General features: G+C 43.1%; 1 protein-coding gene across 5 annotated transcripts in view; it reads right to left on the reverse strand.

Moving 5' to 3' along the window:
• The window catches only part of ATG13 (autophagy related 13), a 57,198-nt gene that overhangs the window by 23,052 nt on the left and 16,247 nt on the right, over positions 1 to 17,899 (reverse strand). For all 5 annotated transcript variants that reach the window (XM_053560517.1, XM_053560516.1, XM_053560514.1 and 2 more), the window contains 3 exons: positions 6,070 to 6,151; positions 5,036 to 5,116; positions 4,476 to 4,595 (listed from right to left, as the gene is read on the reverse strand). In XM_053560517.1, the coding sequence (XP_053416492.1) occupies positions 4,476 to 4,595; positions 5,036 to 5,116; positions 6,070 to 6,138 (270 nt within the window). In that variant the 5' untranslated portion in view covers positions 6,139 to 6,151. The remainder of the gene's footprint in view (positions 1 to 4,475; positions 4,596 to 5,035; positions 5,117 to 6,069; positions 6,152 to 17,899) is intronic.

Genomic DNA, 17,899 nt, shown 5'->3' on the forward strand with positions numbered 1-17,899 from the left:
CGGCACGTGGGACCGGTGCCCTACTCCTTGAGCCACAGGCGCCGCCCTATATACAGTATTTTTATCACTCGCTTTTTTTCCTTAATAATTATGGAATTTTCCCTATAATTAAAAATTCTAAATCAATTTAATGGTTGTATAGTATTCTATCATATGACTATCATTTTATCTAGTCTCCCTATTCTTGGATGTTTCTAATTTTCACCTCCACAAACAACATTGAGATTAAAACTCCGTATCCATCCCCAATTGATTTCTTCAAGAAAATTTCTAGAATTAGAATTACTAAAACAAGGCTGAGTACACTGGGTCATGGCTCAAGCCTTATAATCCCAACAGGCTGAGGCAGGAGGATCACTTGAGGCCAGGAGTTTGAGGTTACAATGAACTATAATAATGCTACCGCACCCTAGCCTAGGCAACAGAATGAGACCCTGTCTCAAAAAAATAAAAAATAGTGGGATCTAAAAATGTTGACCTCATAGAAGCAGAAAGTAGAGTGGTAGTTGCCAGAGGCTAGGGAGGAGGGAGAAATGAGCAGATGTTAGTCAAAGTGTACAAAATTTTAGTTATCCAAAATTAACAAGTTCTTGGGACCTAATATAAAGCAATGTAAATACAGTTAACAATACTTTATTGTATACTACAAATTTGTTACAAGAGTAGATCTTAAGTGTTCTCAGTACCAAAAAAAAAAATAAATAAATAAAATAAGAAAATGGTAACTATGTAAGGTGAAAAATAAATAAATAAAAAATAAAATAGAAAAATAATTACATCAATGAGCATATATGCTTTTAAGACTTTTGATATGTATTTTTCTTTTTTGTGTGTGTTTTTTTTTGGCCAGGGCTGGGTTTGAACCCGCCACCTCCGGCATATGGGACCGGCGCCCTACTCACTGAGCCACAGGCGCCGCCCTTGATATGTATTTTTCAATCTGTTCTTCAGAAAGGCCAACACTTTCCAAAGGAAGGAAAGAGACTTTCCCTCCAAATCTACAGGAGATATTTTTAGGTGACACCCACAGTTTAGTAAAACTTGTTACCTTAACAAACTCTTTACATAAAAATCTTTTAGCTATCTGATATCTTTAGCCAAAATGTTTAGCCTATGTGTTATTCTGAATAAACATAGCCTAGCAGGTGGGAAAGAGAAAGAAATGACTAAAAAGCCAGAATTCCTCAACCTTCTAACACTCCTGTGGGTCACTTACTAAGAATGACAATTATGATCTTTGAACACAAGTAATCTTTTTACTAATCAGTCAGGAGAGTACTATTTTCTTAGTTTTGGGAGTAAATTTGTGGAATAAGTGACTTTTCCAGCTTGGTGCTCGTAGTTCGGTGGTTAGGGTGCCACATACACCGGGGCTGGCAGGTTCAAACCTGGCCCAGGCCTACTAAACAGAAACTGCAACAAAAAAATAGCCGGGCATTGTAGTGGGCACCTGTAGTCCCAGCTACTTGGGAGGCTGAGGAAAGAGAACTGCTTAAGCCCAAGAATTTGAGGTTGCTAAGAGCTATGATGCCACAGCACTATACCGAGGGCGATATAATGAGACTCTGTCTCAAAAAAACAGACTTATAAGTTCTAGATCAAATTTTAAAATGCGTCCTTAATATATATCCTTCTTGTCACACTCATTTTTTTTTTTTAATTTATTTATTTTTGCAGCTGGGGCCAGGTTTGAACCTGCCACCTCCAGTATATGGGGCTGGCACCCTACTTCTTGAGCCACAGGCACCTCCCCACACTCATTTTTTAATGACATGATTAATTTTAAATTTCCACATAAAAACCAAGGAATAACTATTTTAGATACTAGAGTGACAAAACTAGTTGGTATGGTTTCTCTAGGACAGTAAGAAGAGACGTTTATCAACCCAGCCCTGGCCAAACTGCAACAAAAAAATAGCCGGGCGTTGTGGCGGGCGCCTGTAGTCCCAGCTACTTGGGAGGCTGAGTCAAGAGAATAGCCTAAGCCCAAGGATTTGGAGGTTGCTGTGAGCCGTGTGATGCCACGGCACTCTACTGAGGGCAATAAGGTGAGACTCTGTCTCTACAAAAAAAAAAAGAATAGACGTTTATCAGATTTCACATATGCTTGGGAAAGGAAAGAGTTCTTCTAGAGATTTCTTTTAGACTCCCTATGGATCGCTAAGGAAAATAATTCAAAGTATAACCGGAAATTCAATAAAGAAGAATGACAAGTTTTTGTTCTGGGGTTTTTTTTTGTAGACAGAGTCTCATTATGTTGACATCACAGCTCACAGCAACCTCAAAGTCTTGGGCTTAAGAAATTCTCTTGCCTCAGCCTCCTGAGTAGCTGGGACTACAGGTGCCCACAACACCCAGCTATTTTTTTGTTATTGCAGTTTGGCCAGGGTTGGGTTTGAACCCACCACCCTCGGTATATGGGGCTGGTGCCCTACTCACTGAGCCACAGGCGCCACCCATAAATATTGATCATTCAGTAAGAATTCTTTTTTTTTTTTTGAGATAGAGTCTCAAGCTGTCACCCTGGGTAGAGTGCTGTGGCATCACAGCTCAGAGCACGCTCCAACTCCTGGGCCCAAGTGATTCTCTTGCCTCAGCCTCCCAAGTAGCTGGGACTATAGAAACTCGCCACAAGGCCCACCTATTTTTTGGCCTGGGCTGGATTTGAACCTGCCAGCTCCAGTGTATGTGGCCGGCTCCCTAGCTGCCTGAGCTACAGGCGCCAAGCCTAAATAAGAATTCTTAAAAGCGGGCAACACCTGCGGCTCAAAGGGGTAGGGCGCCGGCCCCATATGCCAGATGTGGCAGGTTCAAACCCACCCCTGGCCAAAAACTGCTAAATAAATAAATAAATAAATAAATAAATAAAAGCTTACTACATGCCATTGCAGGCACTTTGTAGGGCCCTGAGGACACAGAGGTGATTATTTATTTATATGTCCTAACTCATTTCATAAGGAACCTGAAGAACTACAAAGATACATAAGATGTGGCATAGCTGCTGTCTTTAAGAAGAAAAGCAGTTAAGAGTATAAACAGGAACATGTGTTGATTGCCCAATATATGTTACGTTAGGTACTTTACTAATAAGGGTTAAATGATACAATATTATAGCCCCACAAGACTGAATTGTCCTGCTGGTTTGGCTGTGCTAGTGGGAGTGGGGTTAAGTAATTTGGCTAGAAAGTCACTCAGCTGGTATGTAAACTTGGCTTTGTATAGCTCCAAACTCCGTTTATCTTTTATTATACAATAAATGGACCCGCCTCACGGTCTATTAGTGGAAATAGAAATAGATTAACAAACACGAAAGTAACAAAATCTACTTCAATCCAAATGTAAAATAAGCTGAACAAACAAAATTTTAAAAGTTACAGTACAGTTGGGGCGGCGCCTCTGGCTCAGTGGGTAGGCTGCCAGCCCCAAATACTGAGGTTGGTGGGTTGGAACCCGGCCCCAGCCAAACTGCAACAAAAAATAGCCGGCCGTTATGGCGGGCGCCTGTAGTCCCAGCTACTCAGGAGGCTGAGGCAAGAGAATCGCCTAAGCCCAGGAGTTGGAGGTTGCTATGAACTGTGACGCCACGGCACTCTACCGAGGGCGATAAAGTGAGATTCTGTCTCTAATAAAATAAAATAAAATAAAAATAGAAACAATAAAGTTATAGCACAGCAAGCTATACCTACAAATAAACATCATCATCCTAGCACTTTAGGAGGCTGAGGCAGAAGGACTGCATTAGCTCAGGAGTTCAAGATCAGCCTGAACAAGAGTGAGATTTTGTTTCTACTAAAAACTGAAAAATTAGTTGGGCACTGTGATAGGCATCTGTAGTCCCATTGGGAGAATGAGGCATGAAGATGACTTGTGTCTAGGAGTTTGAGGTTGTTATGATCTAGGGTGATGCCATGGCATTCCAGCCTGGGCAACAGAGCAAGACTCTGTCTCAACAAATAAATAAATAAATAAATAAAATAAATATGATTCAACTTGGTGCCCGTAGCACAGTGGTTATGGCGCCAGCCACATACACTGATGCTGGTGGGTTTGAACCCAGCCTGGGCCAGCTAAAACAACAATGACTGCAACAAAAAAATAGCTGGGTGTTGTGGCGGGTGTCTGTAGTCCCAGCTACTTGGGAGGCTGAGACAAGAGAATCGCCTAAGACCAAGAGTTAGAGGTTGCTGTGAGCTGTGATGATACGGCATTTTACCAAGGGTGAAAGAGTGAGACTCTATCTCATAAAAAAAAAAAAGAAAGATGAATATAAATAGGTCGTATGAATAAGAGAACAAGAAGCCTGTCTATTCCATGTATTTGAAATAAGAAGTTTAAAAACCATGACCCCTTCAGAGAATACCAAGATGTTTACAGAGGGAAACCTCAGATCAGGTATAAGACTAAGAAATGAGCTGGACTTGAGTGTGAAAAACCTTTAGTGCTAGGTTAAGGCACCATCCTGGCCATAATCATACCTCAGAAGTCTTGAGTGAGATCTCCACGCACATAGACCTCCCAACAGCTGGCAGCTGCCCTGCCAGTGCCTTCTTTGCTTCATGTGTAACCTCTGGGATGTCTTTGATTGCTAAGTTGAACTAGAAGACAAAAGGGACTTTTGCATGAATCATTCATAAGAACATTACGGAAACAGAAATTAGTAAGTTAGTTAATGCAGACATGGCTCTGTTAAGGAAGACTTTCATTCCTCACTTCCCCATAAGAGATAATCCTGCATCAAAGCCCCAATCTCAGGCTGGAAAAGCTACCTACTACAGGAATTAGTTAACAAGATATTCTTTGTGTCTTCTAACGATTAAGCTTTTCACCTATCACAGCAGAAAGTCAAGAATCAAATGAACTCAGGACTCATATTTGATAAGGAACATTCTTTCCAAGTAAATGGATCAAATGGGATTAGATACTTTAATGTTATTTAGTAATAATATAATCCTTATTATTGCTCTTGAGAACTTTATATTCATTCTTTGTGACAAACACCACAGTATTCCCCTTAACAACAAAAAAGAAATTTTACCCAATCTGAACCAGTTGGGGATGAAGATGAACGGGTGCAAATCTTTTCACCAAGCCGAGCCTGGACAATCACTTGGACAGTCTAAAAAATGCAAACAAAAGATGAAAAGTCTTATATTGATTTGTCTCTTGATCAGGGTCAAAAGCCTTCCAATACAGGGTTTAAAAGATGCCAATTAACTATATTTAAGGGAAAAGTAGAATTTTAAATGTTCAGTAACAGATCAAAATAAATACTATCCACAAAAAACAGTATTGTAAATATTCACGAGGACATAGTGTCAACTAATGAACGAAATTATAGTTTGAAAATTGAAATATATAATACTTTCATATGGCAGAAGAAAAGCAGCACATGGTAGCTATGACGTTCATAAAGAAATCCAATTGTGGGTTTAAATTTTCACTGCCACAAAGTTATGTCACCACAGTAAATCTAAAACAAAAATTCCACAATTATTCATGTCACTTGGACCATATGGCAAAAGTCTTCCATACAATTTTACTAGAATCAACCACATGGATTGTTCTACCATGGCAATGGTTGAGAGGAAGAAGTGATACGGGTGGAAATGATTTTTAGATTTAGGAAAATAGAGCATTCAAAATTCACTTTTAATTCCCCATTTACAAGGAAGGGAAAAAGAAATGAAATTTGGACATTGCAAGGTTAGCTGAAGCTTAGGGAAATATGCCCAAAATGCTGCCCAGTCCAGTTCAGAGTATTTGTTCCTACCCCAGGCAAACATACGGTGCCAATAACCTGGCATAACAGTTTGACATTTCTACAAACAGCCTTGGGGGAAAAAAAAAATTCCGAACAAGTAGCTGTGGAAAATTGGAAGGTATTTTTTAGTTACACCCCCAATACCACCCCCATATCTCACAGTTTGGTTTACAAAAGACAGAAGTATCCCTTAAAACCGGCAAGCTGCAAGCTGTTATGTATGCTACATTTCCAAAGAGGGTTCTCAAAAGGGAGAAGCACAGAAGTTATTTCTAACAGTTCTAGACTCAAGAAAATGGACATATTACCTTAAGAGCAAAAAATTTAATAAACTTGTCCAGGTCCTTTCTGTCCTGGGAATTGAGATCAGTTTCCATTGCCTATAGGAATCTAAAATAGAAAAAAAAGTGATGAAAAATGTGACTTAAAAAGGGGCTATTACATCAAAGTATACAGAGATGGTATTGTCTACTAGTTTATAAAGTCATGTGGGAGTGGGAGGAAAAAAATTTCCTTTAACTAAAAATACCAAAGTGAAAAATATTAAGATACTATCTCTTGAGGAAAATAAATTCCACACAGAGCTATACCTAGAAACTAAAAATTAGATGAGGACAGTTTACCTGAACCCAAAACTTTGAGCTTTAAATATAGTTTACCTATAAAAAAAGGTTTTTTTTTTTGAGACAGAGCCTCAAGCTGTCACCCGGGGTAGAGTGCTGTGACATCACAGCTCACAGCAACCTCCAACTCCTGGGCTCAAGCGATTCTCTTGCCTCTGCCTCCCAAGTAGCTGGGACTACAGGCGCCCACCACAACGCCCAGCTATTTTTTGGTTGCAGGTGTCATTGTTGTTTGTCAGGCCGGGGCTGGATTCGAACCTGCCAGCTCAGGTGTATGTGACTGGTGCCTTAGGCGCTTGAGCCATAGGCGCCGAGCCTATAAAAGAAGTTTTATTACCTAACACATTAAGGACTAAGTTTTAAAGAGGCATAACTGTGGTAAATACACACAAAATGGGTTAACTGATATTCCTTCAAAGGCCACAAAATCAATTTAACTTTTGGGGGGGCGGTTCAGACCCTCCACTGAGAATCTCTCGTTTTTTTTTTTTTTTTTTTTGAGACAGAATCTCACTCTTGTCACCCTGGGTAGATTGCCATAACATTATAGTTCACAACAACCTCAAACTCTTGGGCTTGAGCAATCCTCCTGCCTCAGCTTCCAGAGTACCTGGGGCTTTAGCTGCCTGCCAAAATGCCAGACCAGTTTTTTCTATTTTTAGTAGAGTCAGAGTCTCACTCTTGCTTAGCCTAATCTCCAATTCCTGAGCTCAAGCAATCCATCCAATTTGATGTCTCAGGATTACAGGTGGGAGCTACTGAGCCCAGCCCTCTTTGAGAATCTCTCCATGAGAAGGCCTTTCTCCAGAAAGATGCACTTATGCAGGAATGCACCTATGTTGCTAGCTATATAATTTCAGAGGGTCTCAAGGATTTCATGAAGCACTTCATACATTCCCTAACACATATTGAAACAATTTGAGGGGCGGCGCCTGTGGCTCAGTCAGTAAGGCGCCGGCCCCATATGCGGAGGGTGGCGGGTTTGAACCCGGCCCCGGCCAAACTGCAACCAAAAAATAGCCGGGCGTTGTGGCGGGCGCCTGTAGTCCCAGCTGCTCGGGAGGCTGAGGCAAGAGAATCGCTTAAGCCCAGGAGTTGGAGGTTGCTGTGAGCTGTGTGAAGCCACGGCACTCTACCGAGGGCCATAAAGTGAGACTCTGTCTCTACAAAAAAAAAAAAAAAAAAAAAAAGAAACAATTTGAGATGTCCGATATGAAGAAGTATTTAGTTTGGCTCAGCGCCGGAGCTGGTGGATTCAAACCCAGCCTGGGCCTGCCAAACAATGACAACTACAACAAAAAATAGCTGGGCGTGGTGGCAGACACCTGTAGTCCCAGCTACAAGGGATGCTGAGGCAAGAGAATCACTTACGTCCAAGAGTTGGATGTTGCTGTGAGCTATGACACTACAGCACTCTACCAAGAGTGACATAGTGAGACTGTCTCAAAAAAAAAAAAAAAAAAGAAGTATTTAGTGAAAGAAGAGCATGAACAAAAAAGGTATATGTAATAGAAACCAAAATTGGTTTAGAAATATGCAGCATTCCAGTTTTCCAAAGGGTTGGGCATGGATGGGGAAATAGTACAGTGGGTTGGGGCCAGACCACAAGTGTCTTGAATACAATGCTTGTATCCTGATCTGTACATCATGTGCCAGAGATGAGACCCACTCAAGGCTTTTGAGGAGAGGAAGTAATAGAGTGGTAATAGCATTTGAATGGTGCTTTAGAAAGCTAGCTTTTTTTTTTTAGACACAGTCTTACTTTGTCTCCCTCAGTAGAGTACCATGGCATCATAGATCACAGCAACCTCAAACACTTGGGCTCAAGCAATTACCTTCCCTCAGTCTCCGGAGTAGCTGTGACTATAGGCACTCGCCACAACGCTTGGCTATGTTTAGAGACAGGGTCTTGCTCTGGCTCAGGCTGGTCTAGAACTCGTGAGTTCAAGCATCCACCTGCCTTGGCATCCCAGAGTGCAAGGATTACCGGCATGAGCCATAGAAAGCTAGCTTTTAAACTTCCAATATTGGGCGGCGCCTGTGGCTCAGTGAGTAGGGCGCCGGCCCCATATGCCGAGGGTGGTGGGTTCAAACCCAGTCCCGGCCAAACTGCAACCAAAAAATAGCCAGGCGTTGTGGTGGGCACCTGTAGTCCCAGCTACTCCGGAGGCTGAGGCAAGAGAATCGCTTAAACCCAGGAGTTGGAGGTTGCTGTGAGCTGTGTGACGCCATGGCACTCTACCTGAGGGCGGTACAGTGAGACTCTGTCTCTACAAAAAAACAAAAACAAAAACTTCCAATATTGGGCAGCGCCTGTGGCTCAGTGAGCAGGGCGCCAGCCCCATATACCGAGGGTGGCGGGTTCAAACCCAGCCCCGGCCAAACTGCAACAAAAAAATAGCCGGGTGTTGTGGCGGGCACCTGTAGTCCCAGCTACTTGGGAGGCTGAGGCAGGAGAATCGCCTAAGCCAGGAGTTGGAGGTTGCTGTGAGCTGTGTGATGCCATGGCACTCTACCGAGGGCAATAAAGAGAAACTCTGTCTCTACAAAAAAGAAAGATAAACTTCCAATATTGTGGGGGAAAGGGAGCTAGCTATGCTGGCATAATGTAGAATAGTTCTGAGTATGAGAGGCAGGGAAACCAGTTAGGTCCTTGGCAATGATCTAAGCTTCTGGTCAATGTTAAAACTCTAGCACAGAAATAATTTGGAAGTAGAATGTCTATGAGATATTTTACAAGAAGAGCTAATAGGATTTAAGGACTGACTGCAAAAAGGGAATAAAGGAGTTACAAGATTCTCAATGTGGATATTTGAGAAACAAGTTTATTAGGGTTTCATTTAATAGAAGGTAGGGAAGACAGAGGGAGAAATGGTCTAAGAAGGCGGTTTTCAACCTGTGGGTTGCGACCCTTTTTTATTTATTTATTTATTTATTGTAGAAACAGAGTTTCACTTTATGGCCCTGGGTAGAGTGCCATGGAATTACACAGCTCACAGCAACCTCCAACTCCTGGACTTAAGCGATTCTCTTGCCTCAGCCTCTCAAGTAGCTGGGACTACAGGCGCCCACCACAACGCCCGGCTATTTGCGACCCTTTTTTAACAATGAAAATACATTGTGGCATTAGAAAGTTTGAGAACCACTGGTCTAAGGGAAGGTATAAACAGAAAGAGACTATTTACAAGACTGACAGCTGAAACAGGAAATAATGAGTACAAGATTTTTAAAAGGTGTTTTTTAGGCTCGGCACCCGTGGCTCAAGCAGCTAAGGTGCCAGCCACATATACCTGAGCTGGCAGGTTCGACCAGCCTGGGCCCACCAAACAAGGATGATGGCTGCAACCAAAAATTAGCTGGGCATTGTGGTGGTGCCTGAAGTCTCAGCTACTTGGGAGGCAGAGGCAGGAGAATCGCTTGAGCCCAGGAGTTGGAGGTTGCTGTGAGCTGTGATACCACAGCACTCTACCCAGGGTAGACAGCTTGGGGCTCTGTCTCAAAAAAAAAAAAAAAAAGAAGAAGAAAGAAAAATTAGCTGGGGATGGTGGTACATGCCTATAGTCCCAGTTACCTGAGGCAGCTAAGGCAGGAAGATCACTGAAGCATAGGAATTTGAGGTTGCTATGTGCTAGGATGAAACCACTACTTTCTAGCCTGGGAGACAAAGCAAGACTCTCCAACAAAAAAAAAAAAAAAAAAAATTTTTAATGTATATACCTAAATAATCACAATACAGATAAAGTGACAGAACATTTCCAATATTCCATAAGCCTCCCATGTACCCTCCTCAGTCAATAAATCCACAAAAAAGTAACCATTACTCACCTCTATCACCATAGATTATTTTGCCTGTTTTGTATTTCTTATAAATGTAATCAAATAATATTAACTCTTATGTGTGGCTTCTATTCAATGCTATGCCTATAAGGTTAATATATATTATCAGTATATACATCTGTATATTGCTGCATGTAGCAGGAATTCATTCTATTTCACTGCTTTTAGTATTCAACTTTATGAATATATCTAAAAAATTAAAAAATAAATTCTACTGGGTGGCGCCTGTGTCTCAAGGAGTAGGGCGCCATTCCCATATGCTGGAGGTGGTGGGTTCAAACCCAGCCCCGGCCAAAAACCACCAAATAAATAAATAAATAAATAAATAAATAAATTCTACTATTGATAAACATTTGGGTTGGTTCCTCTTTTCAGTTATCATATATTTTTCTTAAGGCAGAGTCTCACTATGTCACTCTCAATAGAGTGCTGTGCCATCATAGCTCACAGCAACCTCCAACACTTGGGCTCAAGCAATTCTCTTGCCTCAGCCTCCTAAGTAGCTGGGACTACAGGCGCCTGCCAGAAAGCCCAACTAGTTTCTCTATTTTTAGTAGAGATGGGGTCTCGCTCTGGCTCAGGCTGGTCTCCAAATCCTGGGCTCAATGAATCCATCCACCTCAGCCTTCCAATAGTGCTATGATTGACAGGCGTAAGCCACTACATCTGGCCTATCATTTTTATTTTATTTTTTTAGAGAGTCTCACTATGTCGCCCTTGGTAGAGGGCCGTGGTGTCACAGTTCATAGCACCTTCAAACTCTTTAGCTCGAGTGATTTTCTTGCCTCAGCCTCCCAAGCAGTTACTACAGGCGCCCACCACAACACCCGGCTATTTTTGTTGTTGTTGCAGTTGTCACTGTTGTTCAGCAGGGCTGGGCTGGGTTCGAACCCGCTAGCCTTGGTGTATGTGGCCAGCACCCTACCCACTGAGCTACTGGTGCCACCCAGGCCTATCATTTTTTTTTTCAGGCCTATCATATTTTTGCACATGTTATTTGGTGGATGTAAATGCTCATTGTTATCAGAAGTAAAGCCAGGAGTGCTAATGTTGGGCCACAGAATATACAGTACATATGTTTGGCTTTAGTAGGCACCATCAAACAGCTCAAGAAGCTAAGGTGCCAGCCACATACACCAGAGCTGGCGGGTTGCAATACAGTCTGGGCCTGCCAAACAACAATGACAGCTACAACCAAAAAACAGCTGGGCGTTCTGGCAGGTGCCTGTAGTCCCAGCTACTTGGGAGGCTGAGGCAAGAGAATCACTTAAGCCCAGGAGTTGGAGGTTGCTGTGAGCTGTGATGCCACAGCACTCTAACCTCAGGGTGACAGCCTGAGGCTCTGTCTCAAAAAACAAGAAAAAAAAGAAAGTTCCAGTTGCTCTATACCTATACTACCACTTGGTAATGCTTATTCTTTAATTTTAGCTGTTCTGATAGACAGGTGGCAGTATCTCATCTGGTCTGCATTTCCCTGATGACTGCATTTCCCCCAACAGTATGGTTTCATCTGCTTAGTAGCTACTTGGGTATCTTCTTTTGTGACATGCTAATTCAAGCCTTTTGCCCACTTTTATAATTGGGTTTTCCTTTTCTTTTTCTTTTTTTTGTAGAGACAGAGTCTCACTTTACTGCCCTCGGTAGAGTGCCGTGGTGTCATACGGTTCACAGCAACCTCCAGCTCTTGGGCTTATGTGATTCTCTTGCCTCAGCCTCCCGAGCAGCTTGGGACTATAGGCGCCCACCACAACGTCCGGCTATTTTTTTGTTGTTGCAGTTTGGCCGGGGCTGGGTTTGAACCCACCACCCTCGGCATATGGTGCCGGCGCCCTACTCACTGAGCCACAGGCGCCGCCTGGGTTTTCCTTTTCTTATTAAATTGCAATTTTAAAAATATATTCTGGGGCGGCGCCTGTGGCTCAGTCGGTAAGGCGCCGGCCCCATATACCGAGGGTGGCGGGTTCAAACCCGGGCACGGCTGAACTGCAACCAAAAAATAGCCAGGTGTTGTGGCAGGCGCCTGTGGTCCCAGCTACTCGGGAGGCTGAGGCAAGAGCATCGCTTAAGCCCAGGAGTTGGAGGTTGCCGTGAGCCGTGTGACGCCACGGCACTCTACCAAGGGCCATATAGTGAGACTCTGTCTCTACAAAAAATATATATATATATATATTCTGCATATAAGTACTTTGTTGGTTATGCATATGGCAAATATCTTGTCCCAGATGTGGCCTGTGTCCCAATTCTTATGGAATTTATTTTATTCTTTTTCTAGAGACAGAGTCTCACTTTATTGTTGTTGGTAGAGTGCCATGGTGTCATAGCTCACAGCAAAATCCAACTCCTGGGCTTAGAGGATTCTCTGGCCTCAGCCTCCCAAGTAGATGGGACTACAAGGTGTCTGGCCACAATGCCTAGCTATTTTTTGTTGCAGTTTGACTGGGGCCAGGTTCAAACCCACCACCCTCAGTATAAGGGGCTGGCGCCCTACCCACTGAGCCACAGGCACCGCCTGGAATTTTTTTTTTTTAATGACAGGCTGACTATACTATCAGACAAAGGCTGGACTATAGCTATAAAAATAGAACTCTGACGCACAACCTGGAACAACCATCCCCAGGAGCCAACCTCCTATCAACAATAATAAACAAGGAATCCTGACTACCTCTAGCAACCAGTCCAGGAAGCCAAATAAAACCACGTTTAGGTTCATTACATATCTTGGCTGTTGTGAATTGGCCCAAGATATGTAATGAACCTAAATGTCTAATAACAGATAAATCTATAAAGAAAACGTGCAACATATACACAGTGAAATACGATCCAGCCACCAAAATGAATAAAATTCTGTCATGTGGAACAACACAGAGGACATTATGTTAAGTGAAATAAGCCAGGCACAGAAAGACAAATACTGCATGACCTCATCATTCATATGTAGAATCTAAAATGCTGTTCTCATAGAATAGAGTAGAAGAGCAGTTATCAAGAGGATGGGAACAGTGAGTGACTGGTCAACAAATACAAAGCTACAATTAGGAGGAATAAGTTCTGATGTTCTATTTCACAGAAGAATGACTAGAGTTAACAATAATGTACTATAAATTCGGCACTTGTAGCACAGTGGTTACGGTGCCAACCACATACACCAAAGTTGGTGGGTTCAAACCCGGCCTGGGCCAGCTAACCAACAATGGACAACTGCAACAAAAAATAGCCAGGTGTTGTGGCAGGCACGTGTAGTCCCAGCTACTTGGGAGGTTGAGGCAAGAGAATCACTTAAGCCCAAGAGTTTGAGGTTGCTGTGAGTTGTGATGCCACAGCACTCTACTAAGGTTGACATAGTGAAACACTGTTTCAAAAACAAAACAAACCGGGCAGCGCCTGTGGCTCAGTCGGTAAGGCGCTGGCCCCATATACCGAGGGTGGTGGGTTCAAACCCGGCCCCGGCTGAACGACAACCAAAAAATAGCTGGGCGTTGTGGCGGGCGCCTGTAGTCCCAGCTACTCGGGAGGCTGAGGCAACAGAATCACTTAAGCCCAGGAGTTGGAGGTTGCTGTGAGCTGTGTGATGCCACGGCACTCTACCAAGGGCCATAAAGTGAGACTCTGTCTCTACAAAAAAAACAAAAAAACAAAAAACAAAAACAAAACAAACCAAGGGCGGTACCTGTGGCTCAGTGGGTAGGGCGCCAGCCCCATATACTGAGGGTGGCAGGTTCGAACCCGACCCCGGCGAAACTGCAACAAAAACATAACCAGGTGTTGTGGGGGACACCTGTAGTCCCAGCTACTCAGGAGGCTGAGGCAAGAGAATTGCCTAAGCCCAGGAGTTAGAGGTTGCTGTGAGCTGTGACACCATAGTACTCTACCAAGGGAGGTAAAGTGAGACTCTGTCTCTAAAAAAATAAAAACAAAAAAATAATGTGCTGTATATTTCAAAATGGCTAAAAGAGAATTGTATTTCACAAAGAAATTACTAATGTCTAAGGTGATGGAAACGCTAATTACCCTGAATTGACCATTACACAATTTTTACATGTATTGAAATATCTATCACACAGTACTCTATAAATATGTCAAATTATTATGTGTCAATCACAAATAAAAAGCAAAACAAAAATCCATTGGCCCATACATAACAATGACTTGATTAAAACCCTAATGTTTGTCCCCACTTGCAACTTAGGATCAACCAATGAAAACCAAATATGGGTGGTGTCTACGGCTCAGTTGAGTAGGGCGCCGGCCCCATATACCAAGGGTGATGGGTTCAAACCCGGACCTGGCCAAACTGCAACAAAAATATAGCCGGGCATTGTGGCGGGCGCCTGTAGTCCCAGCTACTAGGGAGGCTGAGGCAAGAGAATCACTTAAGCCCAAGAGTTTGAGGTTGCTGTGAGTTGTGATACCACGGCACTCTACCGAGGGTGACAAAGTGAGACTGTCTCCAAAACAAAACAAAACAAAAAAACACAAAATATGTACCTCCAACAAACTGCACAGTAATACCCTGCTTCTAGTTAGCCAGCCTACAGCTTCCCCATGCCAACATCCTCCAAATATGGCATACACGAAGCTTTTCCCTTCTTTCCATTCTAAAGCTTTCCAACTAACTCCTCTGTCCGCCTTTAAGTCTCTGCCAAATGCAAGTGACTCTCTTGCTCTAAATAGTTTTTGCTTGTTCTCATTTAGTGGTCTATATTTCCACATTAAAATAGCTTTATTGAGCTATAACTGTTAATTTTTTTAAGAGATGGGGTCTTGCTCTGTTACCCGGCCTGAATGCAGTGGTACAATCACAATTCACTGTAACCTTGAACTCCTGGCTCAAGGGATCCTCCTGATTCAGCCTCCCCAAATAGCTAGAACTACAGGTAGGCATGCCCATACCCAGCTTGTCAATAAACATTTTGACAGTGTATAATCTGATAAGATTTGACATATGCATGTACTGTAAAACCATCACAAACAAAATAGTGAACATACCCATCATCCCCAAATTTCCTCATGTCCTTGCCCTCCCTCCTTAATATTCCTTATCTTCAAGCAACCACAGATCTTTAACTGCTGTTTCTAACATTTTATATCGATTAAAGCACACAGTATTTAGCTCTTTACAGTTAACTGAGCCCAAAAGGGTGCAGTCTCCTCTGGGGAAAAAGTTATCTCCTAGGCAGCAGAGTTTGTTCTCTCCTTAGGCCAAGTCAACCAAGCTGTTAATTCATCCATTGACAGTGTAGTTAAGATTTACTGTATGCTTTGCTTTTTGGGAAATTCCTCCTTTGAATGCTCCAAGGAATATAAAGAGAAAATTGGTACAAACATTAAAGAGATTTACAATCAAACTTTCCTTTTTTTCTAACCTTTACTACTAGTCAAGTCACTAAATCCTTCAAAATCTTTTTATATGCAAAATTTTACATTTGCTGTATTTTCCTTTACACATTTACACAGTAATCCAGACCTTATTTCTTAACTGGAAGACAATTACTTGGGTGATCACTTTACCTTCTTCTAGTTTATACTGCATACCTTAAGCAAACCACTGAAAGACTAATCTTATAATCTTAGTAAAGTATTGTTATCACATTGCTTCTATGCCCCAGGACTTTTGGCAAACGCTGTAGTTCGACTTTTAAGAATCCCCATGGGTTTGGTGCCTGTAGCTTAAGTGGCTAAGGACCCAGCCAAATATACCAGAGCTGGAGGGTTTGAATCCAACCAGGGCCTGCCAAGCAACAATGACAACTACAACCAAGAGATAGCCCTGCATTGTGGCGGGCGCCTGCAATCCCAGCTACTTGGGAAGCTGAGGCAAGAGAATCGCATAAGCCCAGGAGTTGGAGGTTGCTGTGAGCTGTGATGCCACAGTACTCTACCCAGGGCAACAGCTTGAGGCTCTGTCTCAAAAAAAAAAAAAAAAAAAAAGAGTCCCCATGAAGGGTCTCGGCACCCTTAGCTCAGTAAGTAGGGCACCAACCACATACATGGAGTGGGGGCTGGAGGGCTTGAGCCTTGCCTGGACCTGTTAAAACAATGACAATTCCAACTAAAAAATAGCCGGGCGTTGTGGCAGGCACCTGTAGTCCCAGCTACTTGGGAGGCTGAGGCAAGAGAATCGTTTAAACCCAAGAGTTGGAGGTAGCTGTGAGCTGTGATGCCACGGCACCATACTGAGGGCGACATAGCAAGACTCTGTCCCCTCATCCCCCAAAAAACGAATCCCCAGTGGGGCACCTGTTGCTCAAGCAGCTGAGGCACCAGCCACATATACTGGAGATGGCGGGTTCGAATCCAGCCTGGCCTGCCAAACAACAATGACAATTATAACCAAAATAGCCCAGCGTTGTGGTGGGTGACAGTAGTCCCAGCTACCTGGGAGGCTGAGGCAAGAGGATTGCTTAAGCCCAAGAGTTTGAGGTTGCTGTCAGCAGTGATGCCACAGCACTCTACCGAGGGCGATAGCTTGAGACTCTGTCTCAAAAAAAAAAAAGAATCCCCACGAAGGGCTGGGCATAGTGGCCTTTACTCCTAACACTCTGGGAGGTTGAGGAGGGTAATAACCTGAGCTGCAGAGTTTGAGACCAGCCTGAGCTAAGAGCAAAACACCATTCCTACTAAAAATAGAACAGCTAGCCAGGTATTGTGGCAGTTTCCTGTAGTCCCAGCTAATGGGGAGGCTGAGGCAAGAGAACCGCTTAAGCCCAAGAGTTTGAGATTGCTGTGAGCTGTGACACCATGGCACTCTACTGAGGGCAACACAGTGAAACTCTGTCTCAAAAACAAACAAACGAGTTCTACTTAAAAGGCAGATAAAAAAGCATTTATCTCAACCATCTTCCCAATTTTCAATTAAAAGCATATAATTATAAAGGCTATAAATAACCCGGACATAAGACGGCGCCTATGGTTCAGTGGGTAAGGTGCCAGCCCCATATACGGAGGGTAGTGAGTTCCAACCAGGCCCTAGCCAAAGTGCAACAAAAAAATAAATAGCTGGGCCTTGTGGTGGGTGCCTGTACTCCTAGCTACTCCAAAGGATGAGGCAAGAGAATCACCTAAGCCCAGGAGTTGGAGGTTGCTCTGAGCTGTGATGACACAGCACTCTACTCATGCAATAAAGTGAGATTCTGTCTCTTAAAAAAATAAATAAAAATAGCCTGGATATAGTGGAGTTTGCCTGTAGTCCCACCTACTCTGTGAGCTTGAAACAGACACAACATCACTTGAGGCCAGCAGTTCAAGGCTTTGATGTCATATGATAATATCTGTGAATAGCACTGCACTCCAGACTGGGAAACAGAGAGACACCATCTCTAAAAAACTTTTTTTTTTTTTTGACACAGAGTCTCAAGCTGTCACCCTGGATAGAATGCCATGGCGTCAGAGCTCACAGTAACCTCAAACTCTTGCGCTTAAATTATTCTCTTGCCTCAGCCTCCCAAGTACCTGGGACTACAGGTGTCCGCCACAACACCCAGCAATTTTTATTTTTGAGACAGAGTCTCACTGTGTCACCTTCAGTAGAATGCCGTGGCATCACAGCTCACAGCAACCTCAAATTCTTGGGCTTAAGCGATTCTCTTGCCTCAGTCTCCCAAATAGCTGGGACTACAGGTGCCTACCACAACATCTGGCTATTTTTTTTTGTTACAGTTGTCATTATTGTTTTAGCTGG

Source organism: Nycticebus coucang, chromosome 14, assembly GCF_027406575.1.
Source record: "Nycticebus coucang isolate mNycCou1 chromosome 14, mNycCou1.pri, whole genome shotgun sequence".
NCBI classification, from domain to species: domain Eukaryota; kingdom Metazoa; phylum Chordata; class Mammalia; order Primates; family Lorisidae; genus Nycticebus; species Nycticebus coucang.